Source organism: Lytechinus variegatus, chromosome 11 (assembly GCF_018143015.1).
Source record: "Lytechinus variegatus isolate NC3 chromosome 11, Lvar_3.0, whole genome shotgun sequence".
Lineage (NCBI taxonomy): Eukaryota > Metazoa > Echinodermata > Echinoidea > Temnopleuroida > Toxopneustidae > Lytechinus > Lytechinus variegatus.
In genome coordinates, this window is record NC_054750.1 from 17,063,363 (window position 1) to 17,081,962 (window position 18,600).

Genomic DNA, 18,600 nt, shown 5'->3' on the forward strand with positions numbered 1-18,600 from the left:
TAAATTGCATATTCTGCATGAAAGAAAATTAATATTTTATTTTGGGTAAGATATTCTTCAAAAGATATAAATTAACATGCTTTTTATTATATAGTTGAGGTAGACTCCGTAGTCAGCACTCAGCATTTACTAATTGGGAGTGCACTGCCTACTTAGATCTGTGTTTGGATATATTATATAATCGTTTGTTATTCGCTTGAAATCCATTCAAAACAGTGAGTTGTCTTGTCAATCCTAATCAACAAACATTGGCTCTTCCGCTCTTGCAAAATCATATAAAGTATCAAAAGGTTATGTATCTTATAATCTTGCTCAAATTTTATATACTCCAAATAGATTTTCAAAAGAAACAGAATGCGTGTAAACGGTGTATATAAATAGAAAATAAGATACTAAAGATAAATATACTGTAAAAATATTCTTTATTATCAGTGTCTTTATAAATATGAAAACAATGCTCTTAAGTTCGCATCATTTTGGACGATAAGTTCTAATCTCTTTCTTTCATACGATACTAGCGAAACATGAATTCCAAGGTCCCATGTATCTTGTATACATCAACTAGTTCAAGATGTAACAATAAATGTAAATGATAGCAATGCAGTTTAGGCCTGAGTAAATACACAACAAAAAAAGTAAGTCCCCCCTAAATCAAATTGCTGTAACTTTTGAACAGAATTATTTTGAGATATGATATTTGGTTTTTTGGTTTTCTACACTCATTAAGCAACTCCTGGTGAAAAATGAGATTGATCGGTTGTGTCATGCATGAGTGATTAAAGATTGAATTGAAAATGACTATTTTTGAAAGTCACAAGAATCGATTTTCAGATTGTGCATATGCAAAGTTGGGCAAAAATTGTTTTTAGGTGAATTTCATGGTGTTATGCTGTTTTACTATCCATTTAGCCACTCCACACACAATTTTGATATTGTATGTTCATGGTTGAGTGAGCACAGTGTATTGAAGGGGCCGCGGGGGGGGGGGGTGCTGGAGCTTCAGCCCCTCACTTTTTTCCAAAAGCATGTACACAAATGTAAAAATGATCATACGATTGTGATTTTCTGGATGGTCAGCCCCCTTCCCACTTTCAAAATGGTTCCGCGGCCCCTGTATTGTGACGTATCATCATAGGGGTTTATGGTAGTATCCTCTAAAACTTGTTAGATCATGTTAAAATTTGGAAATGTTGATGTCTTCCCCGATTATAGGCCCCTCCCCCATTTCGAAATTCTGGATCCACCACTGACAGACTGATTTGTCCATAAATTAAACTGATCATGAGAAATTGTTAGGGAAGTATGCATTTATGCAGTATAAAGAGTATTCATACCTAAGTTTTCGAATGTGCTCGCTCAACCATGAAAATATTTAAAGTTCGGAACGTGTGTAGTGATAGAAATGATGGATGATAAGACAACAGCAATTAAAGTCACATTTGAAACCGAATTTGCCCCCAATATTCACTTTATTACCCTTTAAAATGAGTCTTTGACATTGAAAATACAAATTTTCCCACTTTGATGCGTGCTCGCTCATCCATGAATATACAAATCGATTTCATTTTTGCACAGAAAGACTGCCCATAGGTTGATAAACATTACTGCCAAGTGACATTGCTAAAGACAGCCGTGAAAAAAGTTCCACCATATTGAATAAGGGCTTACTTATTCTTAAACATATGCACCTTTAATGTACACAAGTCTATGAGAGAGGAAGTCAAAATTTTAACAAATATGAAATGAGGGTTTGTGTCATGGACGGTTTTTGTTACTTCTGCCAACAAATATTTCATGAAACTTCGCACATGGCTTCAAGGTAACACTATCTAAAAGCCGCGCACACCAAAAGAATCATTCGATACGGCACAGAGTGGGGCCAAGGCCTAGAACTTTCTTCTCATTTGCATAATTTTCGAATATTGTGTGCTCACTGATGCATTAAACATCGGGATTTTCATAAGAATCAAATCAAATGAACTATGCAAGGAGGTTTGTGAAAGATATACATAGTTACAAATTGCATTTTTCTGATAACGTAAAAACGAGCTGATCACATTCCACATGTTCATTCAAGCGTGAATGTGTAATTAAACGCCTTTGAATCATTGAAGCATGTTAATTGGTCATGAACATAACGAAAAAGTTGAGAAAAGATAATTTTCAGTTACCAAAATGAAACAATACATGCCTATGATATTTATAAAATCGTATTTTTGTTTTCAATAAATATTCATTGAACCGTGAAACGATGGTTATTGTTGAAGATGCTCTCCCCCAAAATAACTGTCATCATAATCATTTTTATTGATAGAAACGTGTACAAAATTCAATTATAGTAATTTTGGACTTGTGTTTATTCAACCGTAAAATTTAGTCCAAAAAGTTGTATCATCTTTTAGAAAGTACCTTTTACAAACCTTCTGACCATTTTTCATGATGAGAATGTGGAATTAGCTCCAATAAAATGGAATCAAAGTAATGATATTTGGCTTGTGACTTTTGAAAAGTGACATTTTTGCCTTCTGACGGTGCTCACTAAAGCATGACGTAAAATACGTCCATAACATTTACTCAGAGGATAGCTTATAAAATTACTTACACGCTCATGTAAAAATATATTAAAAACTCGCATTGGTTCGGAAATTATTGATGTTTGTTTAAGGGGGACTTACTTTTTTGTTGTGTATAGTTTCAGTGGAATTCGTTAAAAAATAATAAAACGTGATTTCCCACTGTAGGTTGGAAACGAAAAGGTGTCGTATCATGAACTGTATATAGCTGTCTTTTACGCATTACTACATGAAACAACAATATAGGAACGATAAAAACCATACAGTTATTTCAGTTATTTGAGTATTTGACGATTCGTCAAAAAATAAAACACGCATCCGAAACTTTCACCTTTACAATGAATGTTTCATTTATTCTTTTACATATTGCACACTAAGAAATAAAGGTTCAAAATTGAACCCCGAAAGGTTGATGCAAAATCAGCACCCTATGGGTTAAAAATTTGAACCCCTGATTTGGGGTTCAAAAATTGAACCCTGCGGTTGGGGTTAATTTTTGCACCCTGCGGGTTCAAAACTGCACCCCTAAATTTCAAATTGAAACCCTAGGGGTGCAGTTTTGAACCCGCAGGGTGCAAAAATGAACCCCAACCGCAGGGTTCAATTTTTGAACCCCAAATCAGGGGTTCAATTTTTGAACCCATAGGGTGCTGATTTTGCATCAGCCTTTTGGGGTTCAATTCTAAACCTTTATTTCTTAGTGTGTGCAAGTAAACTTCAAAATTTCTGTAAATAATATCTATCAATATATCCATCAGTGTTGTAGACAAGGCTCAAACCTCCAAGGCCAAGGCTTTAATACCCAAGACCAAGGCTTCAATCCCCAAGGCCAAGGCCAAGGCATGGAACCCCAAGGCCTAAAAACCTCAAGGCTAAGGCATTTAAAAACTTTCAATATATAGAACAATGAGCCAACAACAAGGCGGCAGTTCAAATATCAGTACGGCGCGGCGCCCCTACATGTAAGTCGATCATCAATTTGCCCCCCCCCGTTCGAACATCAATTCGGCCCCCAGTTCGAACATCATTTTGGCATCCCTTCGATCTCAATTTACCTTCCCTGGTTCGAATATCATTTCGCCCCCCCCCCCCTAGCTCGAGTATCAATTTTGCGCCCCCCCCCCTAGTTTGAACATCGATTCGGCGCCCCCTAGTTTGAGTATCAATTTGGCGCCCCCACTTCGAACATCATTTCGGCGCCCTCCTAGTTCGAATATCAGTTCGGCGCCCCTACATGTAGGTCGATCATCAATGTGCCCCCCCCCCTCCGTTCGAACATTAATTCGGCGCCCAGTTCGAACATCATTTTGACATCCCTTCGAACTCAATTTACCTTCCCTAGTTCGAATATCATTTCGCCCCCCCCCCTAGCTCGAGTATCAATTTTGCGCCCCCCCCCCCTAGTTTGAACATCAATTCGGCGCCCCCTAGTTTGAGTATCAATTTGGCGCCCCCACTTCGAACATCATTTCGGCGCCCCCCTAGTTCGAACATCAATTCGGCGCCCCCCTAGTTTGAGTATCAATTGGCGCCCCCCTAGCTCGAACATCGATTCGGCCCCCCTCCCCAGTTCGAGTATTATTTTTGCGCCCCCAGTTCGAACATTATTTTAACATCCCTTCGAAATTTATTTCGGCGCCCTCCTAGTTCGAATATCAAGTCGGCGTCCCTACATGTAGGTCCAACATCAATTTGGCGCCCCTAGTTCGAATATCAATTCGGCGCCCCTACATGTAGGTCGATCATCACTTCGCCCCCCCCCCCCCGTTCGAACATCAATTTGGCCCCCAGTTCGAACATCATTTTGGCCGCATCCCTTCGAACATCATTTCGGCGCCCTCCTAGTTCGAATATCGATTCGGCGCCCCTACATGTAGGTCCAACATCAATTTGGCGCCCTTAGTTCGAATACCATTTGGCACCCCCCCCCTAGCTCGAGTATCAATTTGGCGCCCCCTACATCAACTTGGCGCCCCTACATCGAACATCAATTCGGCCCCCTCCCTAGTTCGAGTATCAATTTGGCGTCCCCACTTCGAACATCATTTCGGCGCCCTCCTAGTTCGAATATCAATTCGGCGCCCCTAAATATAGGTCGATCATCAATTCGGCCCCCCCCCCGTTCGAACATAAATTAGGCCCCCAGTTCGAACATCATTTTGGCATCCCTTCGAACTCAATTTGCCTTTCCTAGTTCGAATATCATTCCCCCTAGCTCGAGTATCAATTTCGCGCCCCCCTAGTTCGAACATCAATTCGGCGACCCCCTAGTTTGAGTATCAATTGGCGCTCCCCTAGCTCGAACATATATTCGGCCCCCCTCCCCAGTTCGAGTATTAATTTTGCGCCCCCAGTTCGAACATTATTTTAACATCCCTTCGAACTTTATTTCGGCGCCATCCTAGTTCGAATATCAAGTCGGCCCCCCTACATGTAGGTCTAACATCAATTTGGCACCCCTAGTTCGAATATCAATTCGGCGCCCCTACATGTAGGTCGATCATCACTTCGGCCCCCCCCCCCGTTCGAACATCTATTTGGCCCCCAGTTCGAACATCATTTTGGCATCCCTTGGAACATCATTTTGGCGCCCTTCTAGTTCGAATATCGATTCGGCGCCCCTACATGTAGGTCCAACATCAATTTGGCGCCCCTAGTTCGAATACCATTTCGTCACCCCCCCCCCCTAGCTCGAGTATCAATCTGGCGCCCCTAGTTCCAACATCAATTTGGCGCCCCTACGTCGAACATCAATTCGCCCCCCCCCGTTCAAACATCAATTCTGCCCCCAGTTCGAACAGCATTTTGACATTTCTTCGAACATTATTTCAGCGCCCTTTTGGTTCGAACATCATTTTCTTTCCCCGTCTTCCTCTCCCCTTTTCTTCTCTTCTTTCCCCCTTTCTTTCTTGTTTCTTCCCTCTTTTCTTCCCTCTTCCTCTTTCTTCTTTTTTCTCCTTTTCCCCTCTTCCTCTCTCTCTTCCCCCCCTCTTCCTCTTTTTTTCTCCCCCTCCCCTCCCTTTTCTTCTCTTCCTTCCCCTCTTCCTCTTTCTTTCCCCTCTTCTTTTTCCCTTTTTTCTTCTTTTCTTTCCCCTCTCTTTTTTTTCTTTCCTCCCTCTTCCCCTTTCTCCTTTTCTTCCCCCTCTCCCCCTCCCTTTTCTTCTCTTTCTTTCCCCTTTTCTTCTCTTCCTTTCCCCTTTTCTTCCTTTCTCCCTTTTTTCCCCTTCTCTCTCTTTTTTCCTCTTTTTTCTTCCCTCTTCCTCTCTTTCCTTTTTTCTCCTTTTCCTTTTCCCCTCTTCCTCTCTCTTTCCCCCTCTTCCTCTTTTTTCTTCTCCCTCCCCCTCCCTTTTTCTTCTCTTCCTTCCCCCTCTTCCTCCTTTTTCTCTTTCTTTCCCCTCTTCTTCTCCTTTTTTCTTTCCCTTCTTCTTTTCCCCTCTCTTTTTTCTTCTCTTCTTTCCTCCCTCTCCCTTTCTTTTCTTCTCTTCCTCCTTTTCTTTCCTCTTTTTTCCCCTCTCTCTTTTTTTTCTCCTTTTCCTTTCCCTCTCTTTTTCCTTCTCTTTCTTTCCCCTTTTTCTCTCCTTCCCTTCCTTCCCCCTCTTTCCTTTTTCTTCTTTTCTTCCCCCTTTCCTCTCTCTTTTTTTCCCTCTTCCTCCTTCCCCTCTTCCTCTCTCTTTTCCCCTCTTCTTTTCCCCTCTCCTCTCTCTCCTTTCCTCTTTTCTTTCCCCCCTTTTCCTCTCTTTTTTTCTTCCCTTCTTCCTTTCTTCTTTTTCTTCTTTTCTTTCCCCTCTTCCCCTCTTTTTCTCTTTCTTTCCTTCTCTCTTTTTTTTAGCCGAAGGGGGGGGGCCGAGGCCCCCTCGGCCCCCCCCATGGGTCCGCGCCTGGTCATTGAGGTTTGTCAGAGACGTATATCAATCAGATACATGTATGATTATTTACGTCTGGACCGACCTTTAGCGTCACCATCCGAAAGATGTGACCAGGGCGCTTCGAACCTTTCCAAAAAACAAATTGTAACTTTCCCTTGGCGCACGCTACACCGGGACGCTACAATGATACCTCAATTACAGAAAATAGTCTAGAAATAACAAAGTTCTGGTTACTTGAAATAAGGCTTGAATTTCCTAAATTTCATAAAATTAAGAGGTTCTACAGGCTAGCGTTCAAACTCACTTGACACTCCGTTTTGTTGACGAATAGCCATGCATTAAGTCTTTTGTTAACCATGCGATTGCTTCTATGGGAAACCGGTGAAAACACATTTATTTTATGAAATTATGGAAATACAAACATTGTTTCGAGGGAACATAACTTTTTTACTGCTCGACCATTTTTTGTGATTAAGGTATCAAACAAAAGATCAGATATTGAACTTTTTAGGCATGTGATTTTCTTTTTGAAATTCAGATACCCCGCCAAATGAGTTTTTGGTATACGTTTTTGCAAATTGTCTTTGCTCACTCATGCGTGAATGGGGAACAATCTAAGTAATATTGGATGAAAGAGGAGATTCTAAGCTTTACATTGGTAGGTCATCTGTCTATTGTATTTGTGATTAAGTTATGATAAATCATCGCTTAATCTCGGTTTCGTTTATTCTGGGACGCACTGTATAGTTCTACAGTCATTTTTCTAAATCATTCGGCACTAATTATTAAAAATAGCGTTGAAAAAAAAAACAGATGAAATTACATTTATACAATATTTCCTCTTACGATAAAAAAGTTAGTAATATGTTTTTCCCTTACATTGAATGGTCTATCAGAAGGAGGGATATCGACCATCTTTCTCATCCAGTATTTATACGAAGGCCAAAAGTATGCCCAGTCTGGATCAATCTCCCTAGTTTCTCCGTAGTATTGGAAGTAAACATTCATGAAATCGGTGGTGTAACCATCCTTGAATATATAGAATGTGAGGCATCTAGGTTGATCCGATCCACTCATCAAAGGTGATATGATCCTTGACTGATCATTCCTGGCTAACCGAGGACTGTACCAATTCCAACGATACCAGAAAGCCATGAACCATCCTAGAAAAATGTTAGAATAGTGATAGTAATGATAATTATGATTTGATAATCAGCGGCAAAATGAGCTAAAAGATTTAAGGGGCAAAGTACGGCGAAGGGGCAACATTTTTTTGAAAGTCGCAGGCGAGCGAAAAGAAGGTTTTCTTAAAATGACATTTTTATTTTATGATATACATTTTCAAAAATTTAGAACAAAATTTAATGATATATTTCACACGTGAATCAGTGATCTCCTATCTACACAACAAAACAAGAATAGTGACAAAACAGTGGGTATTTTCAAAGTGTTATTAATGTTTTCAAATGTTTATTCAAATTTTTACCCTGGTATTTGGCATGACGAAAGCGCGGCGGGCAACTATGAATGAATAAAGATTAGGTCAAATATGCTCATCGTTTTTAGAGTATAATAAATTTAGGAAATCGTTATCAATATGCACTTCAAAATTAAGGGGCAGAACCAGCGGTTAAGGTGGGCAGGTGATCTTGAAATTATAGTTGCATCACCAAGCAAACACTTTCGATACTCGTCTTCCTTGTCCCCCTTGCCCCTTTCCCTCCCTTGAATTCAGCACGTAGAAATCACGAGAAAGGGGGGGGGGGGGTCACTGCCCCCCCTTGTGGAGTCAGCCTGATGGCTTCCATAATACCATACCATCGTGAGACTCTGTTGTGTGGTCGGTGGCCGGTCCCCTGAGTCTTTTCCAATTAGGAAAGCGTCGACTCAACATGTTCGTGTAACGCCATCCATTCAAATCTTGCTGCAGGTAACTGGCTCTGACGCGTTGCCAATCCAAGATGTCGTCCGTTGCTTGGGTGAAGTTACAGGAGTCTTCCTCAAAGGTACATGACATATTGAACAGAAGTCCTGATGGAATCGTTGTCGGGATAGGCTCCTGTGTAGGATCTAAATAGAATTAAGTATCTAAGTGTTATACCTTTTCTTGTATTATCCTGTTATGTCTTGTTCATGTATCGTTTTCTTATGACTTTGTTCTTTTGTGGTTCAGTCCTGTTCTTGTAACGTTTTGTGTTGTCCCATTCACTTGTCTTGTCATATCCGGTTATTATCCAGGTTCATCTGTCTTTCATCATGACTATTTGGGAGAATATTAAGAACATTTTATCAATACACTTATCAAAAGACCTTTTGTATTTAAGTTTACACAAATTAACCGAGATATGACCAAGTGGGGGACACTAAGGAAGAAATTCAAAGAAGAAATATAAAGAAAATGACAAATAAAAATTAAGCGCTTTATAAAAGCATAAGCTTTATTGTATATTTCATTTTACAGACCTTATACTTACAATATGGACAAGGTGAATTAGGGTAAAACGCCACATCGTCTATTGCAATATCGGTACGATAAAATCGACCAAGTACACCCTCAAATACGACCTAAGGCGGATGTTCAAGGAGAAAATAAAACAATTCAATTTTCATAGTCAACAGGCATATTCTTAGCTAGATCTATTTCGTTAAGTTTGATAACGTATTCAAAATAATTCCTACAACGGACATTGTTGTGTGTAAAGTTATACCTCGTTACACTTAGAATCAACGGAATATATTTTCAAACTTCTAGAAACATTCTGAAGTTGATATAAGGTTGGGCAATAAATGGGAGATTTTGGCCCGAATTCACAAAGGTGGTTTCGTTTGAAACCATATTTTTTTAGAAACCGTGGGTTTTAGAAACCATGGTTTCTGCAGAAACCACCTTTGTGAATTCGGGCCTTTAGGATTGACTGTGGCAACAGATTTTTGTGTTCATTTACCTTATCTCATCATGAAATGACATTATATTTTTTTTTGTCTTGGGTCCAAGAAATAGGTGTGCCGGGCCAAAATCCAAAAATGGCCGGCTAACCCCCGCCCCCCAAAATCACATTTTTAGCCACAAGTTCATTATTTGGTGGTCTTTTTCTCTGGTTTTGGTGTCTATTCATATGTTTTGGGAGCAGGCCATTTGTTTTTTCCTAAAATTATTACTTTTAGTAGAGTTAAAAGGTAATTTTACGTAAATTTACAAATTTTTAGAGCCTTTTTAGAGCCCAAAATTAGGTTTCATCGTTTTGTGGTTCTTGGTTCTTTATCACAAACTTTGATATTTGTAATGAAAATGTCGAACTTTTTGCCGATGTAACATATATATCCATCTCAATTTTTTTTTTTTTTTTTTTTTTTTGGGGGGGGGGCTCAGTACGCCACTATATATTATTGTACCATTTTATTGCTTTGCAAAAATATGGACTATGGTAATATGTACATCGCACCAGAAATATTTGATACACACATTCATTTAAACACGCACTGACGCACACACTCAACGACACACACACCCTCACACTCTCTCCCCTTATTATACACATAAAGTAAAGGTGAGTGATATATTTACATGAAAATCTTGCGTCATTCTGTTCATCACAAAAGATGCTCTGTGCCACACGTTGCCTTGGTTACCAGAAAGTGACCAAACCGGTTTGTTAGGGAGGGTACCGTCATGGTTCTTCAAGTAGACATTGAGTTGTCCAATATGGCTGCCATACATGTGATACCAAAATTCAAGGCAAGACGAGCTTGTTTGGGGGTTGATAAGAGGTGAGATGAGTCGAGCTTTGCTTCCTGGACGTTGCCCTCTGCTACTTATATGCACATAGAATCCTAAATAGAAATGATAAAAATCATCCTCAAGATCAGAGGGGCGTTTCATGCAAGGATGACTTGTCGGACGTTTCATCCGACAAGTCCCATTTTATCCGACAGTTACCATATAGGAGCCAATCAAAATCATGGAAAGATGTCACATCTGACAACTTGTCAGATGAAAATATTGATGAAACGCTCCCCAGGGCCTGGGAACGATTTATTTTTTTTGCTGGGGGTCCTGAAGTGAATTTGACAAGAAAAAAAAACTTTCCACTACAAAATGAATAACGTTTTGGTGCCAAGAAATTTGACAAGCAAAAAAAAAGTTTCACTACAAATTGAAGGTCGCTATGGTGCCATGAAATTTGGCAAGCGCAAAAAGAAGAAGAAATGATTTCACTACAAAATGTTGGCCATTTTCCCGTTTTCCCATTTTCCACACCTACCAGAATTCCTGCTTAGCATTATTTTTACGGCTAAGTGAAGTCGGTCCTTATTGTGAAATCTGTAAAAATTGAAATATTGTATTTTTAACACAATAAAAGACAAAAGAAATAGTGAGGGACATCATCGATTCTCTCATTTACTTGTGACTGAATTTAGCATATATGAAATAAGCGAAATTTTACCTTCTTAGTTTACATCGGATTTTGATATTTTTAGCGTTCTGCTTGTTTGATTTTTCTCTATCGTTTCAAGTCAACAATTTTCCGGGTGGACTTGACCTTTAAATAGCATGGAAAAATAAAAAACAATATACATCCATAAAAGGAGCAAATACAGTCGTGCGTAAAGTCATTCGTAACTCAAGAACAAGATTATGAAAAACTTCCATGATCTTACCTAATTCGTCCCCTCTTGTATGGTCCTGAGCTGGACCAGTAAATGAGCTATCTGTCGCACGATTAGTCCAAATCCAGTTAAAGTTCGCTGTGGGGTCATGCGTGTAGTAACAAATTTCTGCTTCTCCGAAATCACAATCGACGCTCGGCACTAGGGCAACCGGGTCTGGAGAAGGATGGAAATGATATTACAAGAAAATTGAATGGATAAGACAAGAATCGTGTTTACATCGAATAAAGAAGATGATTATTTAAAAACTATACTTTCGATATTATCATGTTATCAATGAATTCACTATTATACATATAATCATGATACACAGATAGTTTAATTATCATAGGATTATTATTGAATTGAATTTATTCAAACCAGTCCAAAAAAGTACAAAGTACAAAAGTACAAACAAAATAAAATGGTTACATTACTAAGAACTGATGAAAATGACAGGTTTGGGACCCCAAAGAAGCACAGCTTGTAATCAGGGGCCCCTGCATGTGATATTTTACTTAAACATAGAACAACTATGAGAAAAAATGATAAAAATTACAAGGTATTTAAAGATCACAACAGGAACATAACCCACACGCAAGCATTCGCACACTCACACAGACAAACACACACATTCACACTCCAAACATGTCACCCCCAGGTGCAACTAACAACTAGTCTTAAATTTATCAAGTAGATATTTATGACATAATTTCCTAAACCGAGACAGGGTACTGCTATTTCTTATATCAGCAGGACACATATTCCATTCTTTAACACAATTTGTTCTGAATGATTTCAACGTAGCATTAATTCTAGCAAAGGGTTGGTGAATATGATGTCTCTGACGTGTGTTATAATTATGAATCTTAGAATTAACCACAAAAGTTTCTTGTAAGAAAGAACAATGCAGGGATTGGTATTTATACATGAAAATAACACAATTCAGCGAGACCATTTCATTAAGTGGTAACATATTCAACTGCAAAAAAGTGGGGAACTTGGAGCCAGATAATTTGAATTTGTGACATATCTTATAGCTTTCTTTTGAAGAACTTGTAGTTTATGTACATGAGTCCTGTATGTATGTCCCCAAGCAATATTGCAATACATTAAATGTGGAACAATTAGAGCATTATATAAAGAAACCAATGTTCGTTGAGGTAAGAAATATCTTACTTTTGATACACACCAACATTACGAGATACTTTAGAAAATACATTATTAAGGTGATAATTCCATGACAAGTATTCATCAACTGTTTTACTTGTATTCAGTAACAGCTTATTACAACAAAACCGGGCAAAAACAAGACAAATGTCAGTATTTACCTCCCGAATAAGACTTTGCAAATTCTTATGAGAAAGTAATAAACAGGTGTCATCAGCGTATAAAGAATATGTAAGCAATTTGGAAGAATTAACGATATCATTAATATAGATTAGGAAAAGCAACGGACCAAGAACCCATCCTTGCGGTACTCCAAATTTAATATTTCTATATTCTGAGCTGACACCGTTGATAACCACAAATTGGGACCGGTTTTCTAGATAGCTTTTAAACCAATTTACAGCCATCCCACGAATGCCATAATATTCAAGCTTAATTAGGAGTATACTGTGATCAATGGTGTCAAAGGCTTTACTTAAGTCAAGGAATGCACCAAGGCAAAATTTTCCATCATTCATAGCAGTGATAATTGTGTTGACCAAGTTTAATACACCCATACTAGTAGAGCAATTTTTCCTGAAGCCAAATTGATGCGGTGTCATGATATTATGATAAAGCAAATAATCGTTTAATCTTTTGTACATTATTTTTTTCCAGAGTCTTTGAGAAGATCGGCAACAAAGCAATTCTATTCATCATTACTATTATTAATATTATTAACAACATAATCAAGTATCATTTCCATTCTTTATAATTGTCACAAACTTTATTTTTATTTACTGTTTTATGTATTATCATCCTCAACATTATATAATAAACAACGATAACAAAAGACATTAATAATAATATTCGTATACACGCATCGTATACAATGTATACTCACGTTCACCGGGGCATTCGTATCGTGACAGGCTGATGTCATCTAGTGCAATATTTTCCAAGTTCCCAGCCGTGATTTGGAATATGATCTAACAAAAGGAAACAAAACATTGATCCATAGTAGAGCGGATTAGCCGAACAATTGTGCAAATTATGACTAAAGCATGAAACTTTCACAAGTGTTAGTATATGCCATAAGATTTATTTTAAAGATGGGAGGTAAATTTAAAAATGCCATTTTCGGCCGTTGCCATGGCAACGGAATAATTTCTCAAAAATGACATACATGCCCATGTAAATGGTAAATAAACATGATATAGATGAATAAAATGATAATTTTCAAGCTTCCAATTGAATATACATAAAATTTAGAAACATTCAAAATCAACAAGATAGTTCCAATTGGTCCGTTGCCATGGCAACGGCTTGTTTTTCCCCAGAAAAATAAAAATTTTGATTAAAAAACGTTGTAGAATATGATTTATCTTTAATTTCCCCTAATTTTACAGTGTTAAACAAAGATATTTTGGTTGCTAGAGGTATAAATCATATCTCAAGCCATTGCCATGGCAACCAAATAACAACTGATTTACAAAAATAACATGGTTGACAAGACAATGGGCAGGTGGAAAAATCAACTGGAATTGACTTAATCTGTATGCTTTAGTTTTGACCCCCTCATTTGAACCAAAAATACAGAAAGTGTTCTGCAGGAGTTCTTTATAAAGATAAAACTTTATGTTGCCTTGTTAATGCTTGAATTAAATATAAAAAAAAAACAATGTTGCAAAGATCCTGTTGCCATGGCAACAGCTTATTTCCCTCTAGAAAGGTAAAAATATTGATAAAAATGTAGAATACATGTATGATCATCATTCCAATTTCAATCATTTTTGCCTACTAATCGGGATATGCTTGTGACTAAATTTATAAATATAACATCTTAAGTCATTGCCATGGCAACCAGATAACATCTAATTAAAAACAACAACAACAGGGATGACAAGGTTATGGAAAGATGAAAAGTACAATAAAAATTAACTTATATGTATATGCTTAAGGTTTGACCTATTCAATTGATTTAGGGGAAATAATACAGTGAGTGTTCTGCATGAACTAATTGGAATGATACAGATTGATGTTGCCTTGGTAATACTTGAATTAAATAAAAAGAAACAATGTTGCAAAGAACCCGTTGCCATGGCAACAGCTTATTTCCCTCTAGAAAGGTAAAAATATTGATAAAAATGTAGAATACATGTATGATCATCATTCCATTTCAATCATTTTTGAGGTACTAATCGGGATATGCTTGTGACTAAATTTATAAATACAACATCTTAAGTCATTGCCATGGCAACCAGATAACATCTAATTAAAAACAACAACAACAGGGATGACAAGGTTATGGAAAGATGAAAAGTACAATAAAAATTAACTTATATGTACATGTATAAGGTTTGACCTACTCAATTAATTTAGGGGAAATAATACAGTGAGTGTTCTGCATGAACTAATTGGAATGATACAGATCGATGTTGCCTTGGTAAAAATTGAATTAAATAAAAAGAAACAATGTTGCAAAGAACCCGTTGCCATGGCAACAGCTTATTTCCCTCTAGAAAGGTAAAAATATTGATAAAAATGTAGAATACATGTATGATCATCATTCCATTTCAATAATTTTTTTAAGTACTAATCGAGATATGTTTGTGACTAAATTTATAAATGTAACATCTTAAGTCATTGCCATGGCAACCAGATAACATCTAATTAAAAAAAAGAAACAACAGGGATGACAAGGTTATGGATAGGTGAAAAGTACAATAAAAATTAATTTATATATACATGCATAAGGTTTGACCTAATCAATTAATTTAGGGGAAATAATACAGTGAGTGTTCTGCATGAACTAATTGGAATGATACAGATTGATGTTGCCTTGGTAATACTTGAATTCAAGGATAAAGATCAATGTTGAAAATGGCCTGTTGCCATAGCAACGGATCATTTAGTACCAATTTTTATTAAAAAAGGACTATAGAATCTTATTTTTCTTGCATTTCCCCTAATCTTAGTGTGTTAAACATCGATATGTTTGATGCAAAATGTTTAAATAACATCTGAAGCTATTGACATGACAACCAAATAATATCTAATTTACAAAAATATTAATTTGGATGACAATATCATGGACAGGTGGAAAATACAATATAACTCAATGTGTGAAAGGTTTGGAATTTTGGACAAAAAAATTCACTAGGTATTCTGCATGAGTTCATTAGAATAATAAATTGATGTTGCCTTGGTAATACTTGAATTCAATGATAAATATAAGTAATTCAAATGTTAGTAATTCAAATGTCCCCCCCCCCAGAAAAGTATCAGCAGCTTTGATAAAAACATGGTAAAATCTGATTTTTCTTTCATTTCACCTAATTTTAGGATGCTAAGCATTATATGCTTGTTGTTAATATGTAGATAACATCTTCAGCCACTGAGATAAAGATGTAATTTATAAATACAAAAAAATTACACTGTTGAAATGATAATGGTCAGGTGGAATGTAAAATAAAATTTTACTTAATCTACATAATGTTTGACCAGTCATTAAGTTTTGAACAAAAATTACAGTGAGTGTTCTGCATGAGTACAATAGCATGATAAAACTGATGCTGCCTTGGTAATGGTTGAACTAAATGATATCGATGTTTGCAAATGTGTGTTCGGTTGCCATGGCAACGGATCATTTTTCCTCCAGAAAAGACCATCTTTGATGAAAAAAATACCTAGTAGAATCTTATATTTCATTTATTTCCACTAAAGTTAGGGTGCCAAAGATACGGGTACATTTTTGTTGTTAAATGTATAAATAACATATTGAGGCATTGATATTGCAATAACATAACATTTAATTTACCCCAAAAACTATAGCTGACAAAATAATGGACAGACGGAAAATACAATAAAATTAACTTAATATGCGCAAGATTGGACCTGCTCTTTTACATGTAATTTTGAACAAGAGTTACATTTATATAATATTGACTGGCCTTGAGGGGAACATCAAATATATTGCCAGCAAAAGAATCATATTGGCCCGAGTCTTTAGACGAGGGCAATATGGGTCTTTTAAGGGCAATATATTTGATGTTCCCCGAAAGAAGAGCCAGTCAATATTTTTATTATCATCCAAATCAGATATCTAGAGCAAAAATCATGATAATGGGGATATTTCTTTTAAAAATAGAGTTCTATTGTGTCATGTTAATATCGGTCTAGGCTCTGCACTTTACCATTATGACGTACTAGTACTTGCAAGCTCTCGGATCCAGCGTTGTCTATATTATGACGTATATTGTTGGTGCGCGGATCCTTATGGAGCGTATCTCTTTATACGCATCCACAAATGCCCGGATGTGAGACCAGGGAAAATACAAAGGTATATTTTGCGTCGTCTCTGCATGCAAAGTAAATGCGCACATTGAGACCGAGGAAAATACAAACAATATACCTACCCTTCCCGATATTCAGAAAATGTAGGGCAATACGGTTTTGTAAATGACCAGCTCAGATGTCTGATACGGGTGATAATAAGTGTTATGCATTGTTTCATTAGGTTGACAAAAATACTTATGTTTTGGTAATGTTTGAACATAATGATGAATATCAATGTTGCAAATGGCTCCAGACAAGTACAAATTTTAATAAAAATATGTTTATTTATTTCTTTTTTCCCCTTTTTAAGGGGTGCTGAACATAAAAATGCTAAATGATAAGCACAATCTTGTTTCATTATACATGGTATCGAAATAAGACCTACAAAAATCGTATCAGAGTTTTGTAGGCTCAAATAAATGCCCTAAACTCGATGCTGGACAATTTCGTTCAAAGTATTCGCAGGCGGCCATTTTTAAGAAAGCGTCTTGGGGTGATATGTGTTTTAAAGCTGTTCATCATATCAATATATAAGGGGATTATAGGGGTTGATAACTCAAAATCATAGGTCTATGTAAGGAGTCGACATGGTCTTGATATCAAAATCAAGGTAAATACAGTAAATCATCATTTACATGGAGATCATTGAAATCATGCCTTGTCTGACTGTTTTAGCATACTTGGCTTGAAATATGATATCAAAGCACTATTAAGCATCATCTGCCAGGATACGCCTATTTCCTGCATATAAATATCAGAAAATTGTTACTTTTGAAAATTCCCATCATTTTCTTTTAATTCCTGAAAATTCCCAAAAATTTAAAAAATTCCCACAAAAGTCAAATTTATTCCGATGGAAAGTTTCTATCAAGGAAATTCCCAGTAATTTAGCAACCCTTTTCCCCCCAAAAAAAATCATTACTAAAAAAAATAAAGAGAAAGTGAAAGAGAGATGGATGAAATATTATTTTACGAATAATGTACCCAAAATGAAAAAAAAATGAAATTTTTTGCTCTGTCGCTGGCTCGGTGAGAACATTTTAAAGTAAATTTTGCTCGATACGTCATATCTGGCCCCCTCAAAATTACACTGCTGATTTTGACGAAGAAAATTGTGTAATACTGTGATAATTTTTAAAGTAACGTATGAATCTATTCAACACGAAGTTTAATCTATTCACTGGTTATTTTACATGAAAAGTAGACTGGTCAAATACGATAAATATACCCTTACTGGTTGAAAGGTTAAAAATAATTTAAGCACTCAAGGGTGTTCCAAGATGGTGCCCTCACTGGCTGCCGTGAGCTAAAAATCCACAATTTATCCATTACTTGATAAAATGGCTTTAATTTGGTTTCTATTCATTGGTTTTAAGGATCAAGTAGTACATTTGGCCAAATACAGGGACAGCCAGTGGTTTGGAATGTCCAAAAATCCAAGATGGCTTCGAAAAATTGAATCTAGAATGGTTGCTGATAGCGTACATAGCTCATTTCATATTGGCCTAGAGGATGATATATTGGTGTCTAAATCATTGGTTTCAAGAGTCTAACAATATTAGGACAAGTTACAATGACAGTCAGGTGTGTTCGAAAATCCAGTATGGCTTCCAAAAACTATTCTAAAACGGTTGCTGATACTTGAAAATGGAATAGCTCCTTTATATTCACTTGTAAAATATATTTTGGTGTTGAAACCATAGCTTCAAGAGTCAAATAATAAATTAGGACATAGTTTGTTCAATATCTGTCTGGGGAATATGATTTGTTATTTCAAGGGTCAATACATAAGGACAAGCTACACGGACAGTCAGTGGTCTAGTATGTCCACATTTCCAAGATGGCTTACAAAAAAGTTTTGTAAAACCATGTCTAATGTTACTTACAAATATACATTGGTTGTTCAATATCTGTCTGGGGAATATTATGTTGCTGTCTAAACCATAGTTTAAAGGGTCGTGTAATGCATTAAGACAAGTTACAAGGACAGTCATTGGTCTGGTATGTAAAAAAACGCAAGGTGACTT

The 18,600-nt window shown here is 36.8% G+C and overlaps 1 protein-coding gene across 2 annotated transcripts in view; it reads right to left on the bottom strand.

The window, feature by feature from the left end:
- Positions 1-18,600, bottom strand: part of LOC121423732 (MAM and LDL-receptor class A domain-containing protein 1-like) — an 81,335-nt gene that overhangs the window by 22,371 nt on the left and 40,364 nt on the right. For both annotated transcript variants that reach the window (XM_041619191.1, XM_041619190.1), the window contains exons 7-12: positions 13,140-13,224; positions 11,099-11,263; positions 10,005-10,270; positions 8,914-9,004; positions 8,258-8,509; positions 7,319-7,602 (exon numbers count right to left, since the gene is read on the bottom strand). In XM_041619191.1, the coding sequence (XP_041475125.1) occupies positions 7,319-7,602; positions 8,258-8,509; positions 8,914-9,004; positions 10,005-10,270; positions 11,099-11,263; positions 13,140-13,224 (1,143 nt within the window). The remainder of the gene's footprint in view (positions 1-7,318; positions 7,603-8,257; positions 8,510-8,913; positions 9,005-10,004; positions 10,271-11,098; positions 11,264-13,139; positions 13,225-18,600) is intronic.